The sequence below is a fragment of the Staurois parvus genome, unplaced genomic scaffold, assembly GCF_062004578.1.
Source record: "Staurois parvus isolate SC_StPar_1 unplaced genomic scaffold, SC_StPar_1.0 ptg000151l, whole genome shotgun sequence".
NCBI classification, from domain to species: domain Eukaryota; kingdom Metazoa; phylum Chordata; class Amphibia; order Anura; family Ranidae; genus Staurois; species Staurois parvus.
Genome location: NW_028317947.1, coordinates 2,881,744 through 2,893,760, shown reverse-complemented (window position 1 = coordinate 2,893,760; position 12,017 = coordinate 2,881,744). Strand labels below are relative to the sequence as shown.

At 40.4% G+C, this 12,017-nt stretch overlaps 1 protein-coding gene across 1 annotated transcript in view; it reads left to right on the top strand.

The window, feature by feature from the left end:
• The window catches only part of CBX1 (chromobox 1), a 42,725-nt gene that overhangs the window by 14,811 nt on the left and 15,897 nt on the right, over window positions 1-12,017 (top strand). The window contains exon 3 of the mRNA XM_089674341.1: window positions 10,109-10,286. Within this exon, the coding sequence (XP_089530467.1) occupies window positions 10,109-10,286 (178 nt within the window). The remainder of the gene's footprint in view (window positions 1-10,108; window positions 10,287-12,017) is intronic.

Here is a 12,017-nt window from a genome sequence, read left to right as displayed (position 1 = left end):
ATTTTATATGTCATACGATATTACCGCAACGGTTTAGGAAATGCAGAATTTCAGTAAAAAATACACTAAAGTGAATTTTAGGGCAATCAAATGCAATACCTACATTTTGGTAAAATATAAAAGACAAGGTTGCACCAAGTAAATAGCTACCCAGCATGTCAAACTTTAATTTGTACACGCCCGTGAAATGTATTTATTACAGGTACTTGTATAGCGCCGTCAATTTATGCAACGCTTTAAATATATATATTGTGCATTTGCATCAGTCCCTAATCCTCAAGGGGTGTACTATAAAAGGTCCCTTACTCACATTCATACATACACATACTAGGGCCAATTTAAACAGGATTCTATTAACCTACCAGCATGTCTTTGGAATGTCGGAGGAAACCGGAGTACCCAGAGGAAACCCACGCAGGCAAAGGGAGAACATGCAAACTCCAGGCAGGTGGTGCCGTGGTTGGGATTCGAACCAATGAGCCTAGTGCTGCCAGGTGGAACTGCTAACCATTTAGCCACTGTGCTGCCTACAGTACCCTATAGTTTCCATAGACAATGCTTCAAAACTACCTATAGATCATCTGTTTAGCGTTACAGAGGAGGTCTGGTGCTAGAAATTTTGCTCTCACTTTGACGTGCGTTGCGATATGTAACATGCATCACAATTGACATTTTCATGTAAAGGTGCCCCCAATGTGTGCGTTTACGTTTGCATGTGCTCATAGATGGGGCTCAAAAAAAATTTTTTTTTGGGGGGGGGATATTTTATGTGCTTGTGTAACTTTTTCATTTTTGCAGTTTACAAATGTATTTATTTATTTAAACTTTTTTCGTGTTTGGTGACAAATTCTCTTTAATGAGACATGCATGGTCTAAAAGACCGTGCATGTCTCCTCTGCTCCAATGTATGTAATGCAATGCAATGCATTCCTTCCCAGCTATTCTAGCCGGAAAAAGTGGCGGAGACCTGGATGTGATGATATACACGTTGCTTTCTGGGTCAGCAACAAGAAGAGGAGAGCAGCCGTGTGTCTGCTCTCCTCCCTCCACTTTACTCGATGGCACGCAATATGTCGCTCCTGAGTCCGCAGATGGGAAAACATAGCAGACAGAACAGAATACATGGTGGAGGGCACAGTTACTGGGGTGTGTGGAAGCACACGCAAAAACAGTTGCTCTTTTTGATAAAAGTGATTTGAACTGCTGATTAACCGCTAAATCACTTTTAGACACGGTGGGAGGGGAATCCCCCTCTGCTTTCCGTTGGTTCTCGGGCCTACCTGGCTCATTGGGAAGCCCAGGAACCGATCAGGTGGTTGCCAGGCTGGCCTTAGACATCAACATAGGAAAGATGGCCTCCAATCATCTCTAAGACCTTGGAGGTCTTATAGACCCCAGATCTCCAAAATGAGGACCTGTCATGCTTTATTGTTGTCACAAGGAATGTTTACATTTCTCGTTATAACAATAAAAGTGATGAAAAAAAGGGGGTGGTGTAAAAATGACCTCTGTAACTCCAAACTGGTAACCAGTAAAGAATTTTCATTAATGCGCTGCCCATAGAGATTTTTAAGTACCATATTTGGCGCCATTCCACAAGTGTGTGCAGTTTTAAAGTATGACATGTTGGGTATCCATTTACTCGACATAACATCATGTTTCATATTTTACAAAACAATTGGGTTATATATTGTTTTGTCTTGTTTTTTCTCTGCTAAACATTTTTTTTTTTAATTATTATTATACAGGATTTATATAGCGCCAAAAGTTTGCACAGCACTTTACAAAATTAAGGTAGACATTACAGTTACAATACAATTTGGTACAAGAGGAAACAGAGGGCCCTGCTTGTTAGAGCTTACTAGAGGAAAGGTTGAGTAGTACAAAAGGTAATATATTTATTTTTAGCAGAAATATATATATTTATATTTGGGTGTTCTAAATAATTTTTTTTACAAAAAATACTGATGTTTACATGTAAATAAAAAGTGTCAGAATAGGCCTTGTACCTTAACTCCTTTGCGCCTAAGGATAAAACAAATGTTAATTCCCAAGCACAATTTTGCAACTTTGACATGTGTTAGTAAAACTGTACATATCATCAAAACTACTTTGTGAATCTTGGTGGATTATACCTTGTTTATTTCAGGACAGATTGGGTTTTCATTTTGTAGTAAATGGTAATCGATATCTCCTGATTTTTTTTATTAATTTTTTTTATTATTATCAAAGGAAAACTGGCCCAAAATAGTAACATTTTGCTGTATGTTTCTTGCTACTACCGTAACCTTTCACCAAAGAACAACCCAAAATAAATTCTCCTCTGCCTGTTGATCACAACGATACCACATATGTGTATGTTAGTTGTTGTTTATACCCGTAGTACAGCCCAGAAACAATGGTGCACAGTTTGCGCTTTTTTTTTTTTTTTTAATCCTACCTAAAACACACTGACACAAACTTATGCTGATACTAATTGAGAAGGTAAAAAAAATACTGATCCTGACCTTGATCCAAACACTAACCCTGGCACTAACCTAGATCAAACCTTGATCTAGGTTTTTGTTTTTCAATTATTTTTTACACACCGTTTTTTTTTGTTTTTTTTCTTTTTTCTCTCTGCAAGGAGCGATACATCTCCACTCAGAGAGAGAAAACACTGGGGTGGGCTTCACAGTGAATGTGGCTATCACAGCAATCAGGTGACCCAGAATCAGAAGTTCCGGGTCCCATACTAACAATTGGTCTTGGTGCGATCCTGATCTCTGTGCTGGGAAGGGGTTAAGTGGTTCATTGGTTTGTGAACACCACTATCTGTAGCTGTTATACAAAGAGGGCTGCAGAAAACCATCTGTCACCGAACACATATCCCTGTGAAATGCTTGATACATCTGGCTATATTTCATAAAGAAAGAGGCATATTTAATATTGGAAAGTTGTACATTCTGACTTTTAATACAGTTTAAATATTTAGAACTGTATGTATTAATGTGTTTTAAAGCATATAGAAACTCAAAGACAAAAGGTTGAGGTTTTTTTTTTTGGTATTTAGAATGCAGTTGACATTTATGATGATGGAGGAATAACAATATTTTTTTTGATAGTTTGAAATTGAACTGGTGATACTACAGTATGTCTAGTGGTAAGCACTAAGCAATGCGTGTTGGGTAGATGGCAGTCGATTTGGTATCTAGCCGTTGGAGTAAGGGGGGCTTGGCTAATAAAACAAGTTTTTGTTTTGTTTTCTTTTGGTTTTTTTTCTGTTTTTGTTTTTTTTTTTAATCTGCTAGGTAACAAATAATTAAATACATTGTACACTTTCAAATGTTTTTGCAGTTTTTAACTAGGTTTTAGTGTAGTTATATCCCTTGTGGTGTTTTTGCTTTCATTACCTTCTAATGATGGGGTCACATGATTTGGCTGCAGTTTGTAGTGTCATGGCTGAGTGATTCCCCTAAGTCCATGTATTCATTTGCCTAACTTGTCCCTAAGGACAGGCATCGTCTTGTCCCGGGTTACAATCCATGCCTTACCATTTCCTTTGTGTTGCACCACAAATGTGGGAGTGGTAATATGAAAGACTTCCTAGTGATCTTTCTGTTAATTGCTCTGCCTGTTTGGTCTGTGTCAAATATAGTTACTGATTAGCTTTCATTTGAAGAGGACTAAAGTGAGAGACCCAGGGATTGTTGGATATATAGTTTCTTCACAGGCTACTTTCACACTGATCCACCGCAAAAACGCATAGGCATTTTTACTGCGCTTTCTGAGCATTTTTAATGGACACGCGATTTATAAACTGCACCAAAAACGCTTCTCAGAGGTGTTTTTTGAGGTGCTTTTCATTGATTTCAATGGGAAAAGGAGTTTTGTTTTTTGTTTTTTTTTTACTCACCAAACATGCCCCAAAGATGCTGCAAGCAGGAGTTTTTACACCGCACCACAAGCGCAACGCCTCAGTGTGAAAACATACATACATATGCATTCACATACATAGGGAAGCGTTTTTCTTGAGCTTTTCAGACGCTTTTTTTAACACAAAAACGCTTCAAAAACTCCTCGGTGTGAAAGTAGCCTAAGGGTCAGTTCTCACACTAGAGACAGAGGTCACCTATTAACCTTTGCTGTGCCATGTCCCATGCCTCACTTCTGAATACAAACAAATCACCTCCATGCCACTTCCTGAAATTGATGAAAGATAATAGATGTCCAAAAATGCTTACCTTTGCTGTAGAAAACACTGTTCTGAAGTCGCACAAAGGTAATCATGTAGCCAAATGCTATTCGGTCACATGGTCTGGGTTAGGAAGACCTGGCCAAGCTGATCTCTGATTCTCCCCTAAAAGGGTTACATAATTAGCCAGGTTGAAAAAGACACAAATCCATCTAGTTCAACCAATAAAAATGTGGGATATAAACTGTAAACAAATAAGTAAATAAATAAGCTCAGATAATTGTCACATCTGATTTTTGCCATATTCTAGCTGCAGAAATCACACACCTCAATGGAAACCTTGCCAAAGTGAAGTTAAAGTATAACTATGGTCTCCATTTCATATCTGTCATTGAAAGTGATAATAAAGGCATAAAGTTTTTTTTACCCTAGTGCATTCTTTGCATCAAGGTAAAAAAAAAAAAAAAAAACTTCCATGATCAGCTCCCCCCTCCCCCACCACCCTTAAATACTTACATGGCTTCTCTTTCGATCCATCACTGTTCTCTCATGTATTCTCAGGAAGCAGCAGAAGGCTCCTGCTGCTGTCCATGAAATTCTCTGAGCAAGGAGCAGGGCCAAGCTGGGCTGTGTGCATCTATGGACGCACACAGCCCAGCTCAGGAGCACTCCCACACAAGTGCCTTCATAGCAAGCTGCTTGCTATGGGGGCACCCAGAGAAGAGAGGACAGTAGACAGGAACCTCAGAAGAAAAGGTAAGGGCCACTCTGTGCAGTACCATTGCACAGAGCATGTAAATATAACATGCTTATTATAAATATCCCTTATACAGACACATTCCTTCAAGCGGTTGTATTGAGATATATAGAGAGATAGAGATCGATATACATTGTATAAAACATATACCCCCTTGGAAGTTTTCATGTTTTATTATCATGTATCCAGAATGGATTTCATTTGTAGGGATTGTTTTTGCTTTGTTACACTGATGATATAGACCACAGAAATTATACCTGTTTAAAGACTACAGAAGACCAATACAATTTGGGGGTAGATTTACGAAAACAGGTGCAGCTGTCCATGGTAGCCAACCAGTTCTAACTTCAGTTTGTTCAATCAAGCTTTGGCAATAAAACCTGGAAGCTGATTGGTTTCTGTGCAGAGCTGCACCAGATTTTGCACTCTTCAGTTTTAGTTAACCCATTAAAATCACAAATCTGTTCTGTGTCAACGTATCACAGAAAAGCGCCTTAATGCATTCCTGTATAGAGATCACATAAGCTTGGTGATTTCGTGAAATACTGTCGGCAACATGCAGAACCCATGTACATCTCCCCAGGTTAATCCTAAAACCAGGGTCCTGGTAACCTAATCCTGTATATGATGCATAGAAAACATTCTCCAGTTTTGGCGAGGTATGTGAGATGAAGTACAAATCTAGACTGTACAGAGCCAAGGTGTCATGCTCCTTCACAGTACAGCTATTTTCCATTATTGGACTATAGATAGGTATCCAGCAGTTATATTTTGACTCACTATATTTCCTCACCACAAGAACAGGTTAATTTACATATTATTTCATACTGATTTTCAGATGGATTGAAGTGTGGACTCTCCTAGTCATTCAAGGATATTACCATTGTTGTTATAAGCCATCCTTGTGTAGTTTTGGCTTTATGTATGGTTCATTGTCTTGCTGAAAGACTAGTCTTCTCCCTAGGCTCAGGATTTATTTCTTTGCAAGCAGTCCTGGACACACAGCAGAGATGTATCTTCAAAGCATGACGCTGCTACCACCATGTCATAGTGGGAAGTGTGCATTTATGATGATGAGTAGAGTTTGGATTTTCCCAAACAATGGTCTGATATGCGGCAGCTCATCATCTTGGTCTCGTCAAACAGTAGAACCTTCTGCCAGCTAGATTCAATTTCCCAGGTACTTTCTGGCAAACTTTGAGCGAGAGGTTGTATGTTTTAAATAACAGCGGCTTTCTTTTGACGTATTCCCATAAAGCTCTGACTCATGAAGCACCTGGGCAGCAGTTCTGTATTCTTAGCATCAGAGTGGTCATGGGTCGTTTGGTGACCTCTCTAGTCTTCTGCTGGCACAGGCACTCACTTTTGGTAGGCAGCCTGTTCTTTGCAGTTTTACATGTGTTCCACAATCTCCTTTATATTCATGATTGATTTAGAGTATGCCTAAACCCAAGAACAAAATTGTATTGTATTGAAATTTACCAGTCCATAGATGTGATGGCTACTATAGTTTTTTCAATTTATACTTGACGTTCCTATCGGTAACACGCTTCTTGTCCTAAGGTGACAATGGAAGAGCAGCATTGTTACCGTAGGATAGGAAGGGTGTTAGAACTACAGAACCCTCTGCCCTTCTCAATAACACAGGGGAGATGTTTTGTAGTTTTGGCAGGATCTGCAGGTATTTTTCCATTTATCAACACTTTGTATATTTAACAGACCAAAAGGGACAAACTATGGGAAGTTCATTCTTAGAGTTTACTTCTAAGGGATATTCAGTAACTTTTTTTTCTTGTGTTCATTACCTGATTTGTGCTTTTCAATCACCTTTTCACAGAGTTGTTTGAATTGTTCTTTTGTCTTCATGGTGTAGGTTATGCTACAATACTGATTTACCAGAAGTTGGGCCTTCCAGATTCATGTGTATTTATACTACAATCACTTGAAACCCCTTGACAACACACAGGTGATCTCCAATTAACTAATTGTGTGACTTGGGAATACCATTGGGTGCACCAGTTATGACTTATGTGAAAACATTCTAGGGGTAATTCATTTATGTAGGCAATGTATATACTTTTAATTTTTGTAATTCTACCCCTTTTGTTACCTTTTTTTTTTTTTTAGCCAAAAGGTAAAAATAATATTTCCTGCAGCTTCGCAGGTCCCATTCCTGGTTATTGCATAGTATGATTGTTCATGGTTCCTAGGTTCTCTACTCTTTTTGTAAGCCGCCTAATCACCTCATGTCCTGAAAACGTGTAAGAATGACAGCACTGTTCAATGCAGTAATGGCTGAATGACTTGCAGTGCATAATAACCTTCTGTAAGTTGCCCATGGTAGCTGATTTAGAAATGCTAGCACAATCCAGCTGCCTTAAGGCAAAGCTACCTTCAGAATACTCCATAAATATGTAAGCTTGGCGGAGTTTATGTTCCAAGAGGTGAGAGAGTCTTCAGAGGCAAGCAGCTCTGCGGGGAACAGTAAGGTCTGGATACGGTTTTCAGTCCTTTACTATTGATCTATAGTCAGCAGCATGCCACAGCCATGTGCAGGTGCCATAGAGATTGTGGTTGCCAAGTCATTCTCAAAACAGTTAGGTTCCGTTCACATTAGCACGTCTCCAAATGCATGAGTTCCAGTGCGACTTTGATCCGACTTAACATTCTCTGGACCAAAGTTGCATCAAAGTAGTGCAGCCACCTTTTCAAAATGGCTGTGTTTTTAGGTTGCACCAATTTGGGTGTCATTGAAAAGAATGGGCTGTGACTTTGATGTCCAAAGTCACACAAGTGTGAAAGGAGTCTTGGTAAGATGTTCATTTCATCCCTATGGGTACCTTAAAAAGAAACTTTTCAGCTTTTCACAAGTCCCATTTTATGTATTGATCCTTTACTAATTTATGAATCACTGTCTAGTAGCAAACATGTACATGTTTGTTGTAGTATTTGCATTAAAGAGGATCCAAACTGTGGAAGCTGTGCCCAACAAAAGGCACGCAGAGAGCGTAGGGACTGGTATTGCCAGTAGGTTCCCTGCAGCTGATTTTTACTCCATTACTAACTACCATGCCTTGTTGATCTGTTTACTGGTGGGGTAGCAGTGAAGAAGCAGCAGTAGATGGTTCAGATAGCTTAGAACTGCAGTATGAATGAAGTAAAAATGGGCAGATTCTTTCACTGCTACTGCTTAGGCACAACTTTCTCTCCAGTAAGGAGGAACAGTGAGTAGCACAGTAGTGACTTCACCAGATCTCACTTCAAATCTTTGGGGACTAGCAGCCAGAGGCACAGTGCCATAAGTTTACTTAAACTATTTAAATGTCATCCAGTTACTGATAACCCAATTAAAACTTGCTTAGTGTGTAGCCTTGTCAGCTGCCTTTTCCGTACATCCCTCAATTGAAAACTCAAAGGAGTTGGTTGGAAAATTTGGATGCAGGCATCGTTTGAGTATTTTGACAGAGGGCAGGGCCAGCTCTCAGAATACAATATCTGTGTCAGGAGATTCATTATTCTGTTTTGTGTAGTGTGGATGGAGGACTCTTAGAATTTTTTTTTTTCCGCTCAGCCTGCAGGTGTGGCCAGCTTTAGACCCCTTTCACATGGAATATCCGGTCAGGTCCACCTGTCAGTTTTTCAGGTGAACCTGATCAGATTGTCTGTTCATCCCAATTGACAGGTGGATCTATCCCCTTCTGTTTGATCGGATCAGATGATAAATATTGGTGTAAACGGACAGCAGAGTTAGTTTACTCCTGGCTGCCCATATAGCAGAGCAGACTGTGTCTGTGTCCGCTCTGCAGGCATGGACCTATCATCTGCCCGCTCTGCTCTGATCAGCAGGAAATCTGTGAGCAGATCTCCTGCTGATCGGGACGAAGTCTGCCTCATGTGGAAGGGACCTAGGATCAATTCAGATTGCACTGGCACAGACAGTACGCTGCTTTTCATCAAAAAGAATTTAGAACAAAAGAAGTTCCTTTCACGGTTACTTTAAAGGAAAAAGAAACTGCGTGTTTTATTGAACTTATATTTTAGCATTAGATGTCAGAAATAGCAGATTTATTGTGAGCTGTCGCACTACTCCTCTTTTGCCTGTTTCAGATATGATTCTTGTGCTCTCCTTATATTTCTCAAGGAAACTTGTAATGAGGATGCATGAAGGTGCTTATTGCTTTCCCCTTTCTGAAAGTACTAGTTCCCTGGTTCATGTTGATCTGGAGGTTTCATGAGGTACTGACTGTATATGTAGGTTAGGGCTTTGACTTTCCCGATTATACATGCTTCTTGCAGGTCAGTGGTTTAAAAGTGCAGGAACCAGACAGCCATGCTAATGTTCAGCAGTTGTAGGCTCAGTCATTTGCATGACTTTTCAGGATGTTTGTACAAGCCATGGAAGATCAAAGATTATTTAAACCTAAACTACTACTGAATCTCTGGTAGCTGATCACATCTTGAGCTGTGCATTTCAAAATTAATCCATAGAGCTGAGGATTTACTTTAGCTATTTTCTACCTTCACTGCACATGGTGCTCTTCTCAGCAGTCTCATGCAGGTTCAGGTACCATTATTTTCAATGGCACCTAAAATGTGGTGCGGTTTTGCCTTGATTGTCGTGTGCTAAATCACATCACAGGAAGCTTGTCGCTCAAAAGTTGCCTTACCACGGGCTCTGACAACCCACTCTTTGCTAAAAAAAACAAAAAAAAAACTAGCTTCTAACTTTTTTAGCTGGCTTCTAGGTTCAAAGCAAATTTGTCAAGTCCTATTTTCTGGGTTGATTGATTATTTATTCTCAACTCCTACACTTCACTATTGAGCAGTGAGCCTGCCCCTATCGCAGTAGTGCGCCATAGTCATTATGGTGAGGTGGGAGGAGTGGTACTATATGCCAGATGTGGGAATTATTTGCGTCTCAGAGTACCTCGGCTTTCTTGACACCCAAGCTGCTTCTGTTAAAAATGGCATGTAGGGTATCAGAAGTTCCTGCATAATGCTACCAACACTTGGATTAGAGAAATATTTTTCATTAAAATTTGCTTCAAAAGATAATTTGTTTTTAGTGCATTTCTGTTTAACAGAATGCCTGTAACAAGTTGAAAAGTAATTGCAGTCCTGCTGTATGAAATGTTTTATTGACGGAGATTGGATATCAATTGCTCTGGTGTTTGCAGTGAGGACAACACATGGGAGCCTGAGGAGAACCTGGACTGTCCGGATCTGATTGCCGAGTTCCTGCAATCGCAAAAAACTGCACACGAGTCAGAGAAATCGGATGGAAAACGCAAAGCAGATTCAGACACTGAGCATGCTGCAGGTGAAGAGAGCAAGCCCAAGAAGAAGAAAGAAGAGGTGAGATTGCTGGAACGAATTATATAGGGTTGATTGTAGCATTTCTGCCCAATAAAGAGAGCTTTCTGGGGAGCAAGGCAGATACAGTGAAGGAAATAAGTATTTGATCCCCTGCTGATTTTGAATGTTTGCCCACTCACAAAGAAATGATTAGTCTAAAAATCGAATGGTAGGTGTATTGTAACACTGAGAGACAGAATAGCAACAAAAAATTCAAAAGAAATGCATTTCTAACAAATTACGCACTGATTTGCTGCATGTTCATGAGGGAAATAAGTATTTGATCCCCTTCACAAAACATGACTTAGTACTTGGTGGTAAATCCCTTGTTGGCAATCACAGAGGTCAGACGTTTCCTGTAGTTGGCCAACAGGTTTGCACACATCTCAGGAGGGATTTTGGCCCACTCCTCTTGGCAGATCCTCTTCAAGTTATTAAGGTTTGGTGGCTGACATTTGGCAACTTGAACTTTCAGCTCCCTCCACAGATTTTCAATCGGATAAGGTCTGGAGACTGGTTAGGCCACTCCAGGACCTTAATGTGCTTTTTCTTGAGCCACTCCTTTGTTGCCTTGGCCATGTGTTTTGGGTCATTATCATGCTGGAACACCCATCCACGACCCATTTTCAATGCCCTGGCTGAGGGAAGAAGGTTCTCACCCAAGATTTGACGGTACATTGCCCCGTCCATCGTCCCTTTGATGTGGTGCAGTTGTCCTGTCCCCTTTGCAGAAAAAACACCACCAAAGCAGAATGTTTCCACCACCACGTTTGACAGTTGGGATGGTGTTCTTGGGGTCATAGGCAGCATTCCTCCTCCAAACACGGCAAGTTGAGTTGATGCCAAAGAGCTCGATTTTGGTCTCATCTGACCACACTTTCAACCAGTCCTCCTCTGCATCATTCAGATGTTCAGTGGCAAACTTCAGACAGGCCTGATCATGTGCTTTCTTGAGCAGAGGGACCTTGCGGGCACTGCAGGATTTCAATCCTTGTCGGCGTAGTGTGTTACCAATTGTTTTCTTGGTGACTCTGGTCCCAGCTGCCTGGAGATCATTGACAAGATCCTCACATGTAGTTCTGGGATGATGCCTCACTGTTCTCATGATCATTGACACTCCACGAGGTGAGATCTTGCATGATACACCAGACCTAGGGAGACTGACAGTTGTTTTGTGTTTCTTCCATTTGCAAATGATTACACCAACTGTTGTCACCTTCTCACCAAGCTGCTTGGTGATAGTTTGGTAGCCCCGTCCAGCCTTGTGTAGGTCTATAATCTTGTCCCTGACATCCTTGGACAGCTTTTTGGTCTTTGCCATGGTGGAGAGTTTGGAATCTGATTGTTTGATTGCTCCTGTGAACAGGTGTCTTTTACATAGGTAACAAAATGAGATTAGCAGTACTCCCCTTAAGAGACTGCTTCTAATCTCAGCTTGTTACCTGTATGAAAGACACCTGGTAGCCAGAAATCCTGCTGAATGATAGGGGATCAAATACTTATTTTGCTCCATGAACATGCAAATTAGTGCATAATTTGTTAGACATGCATTTCTTTTGAATTTTTTGTTGCTATTCTGTCTCTCAGTGTTACAATACACCTACCATTCGATTTTTAGACTGATCATTTCTTTGTGAGTGGGCAAACATTCAAAATCATCAGGGGATCAAATACTTATTTCCTTCACTGTATATGCACCAAGCACACTTTTTTTCTAGGAATTCCACAGCA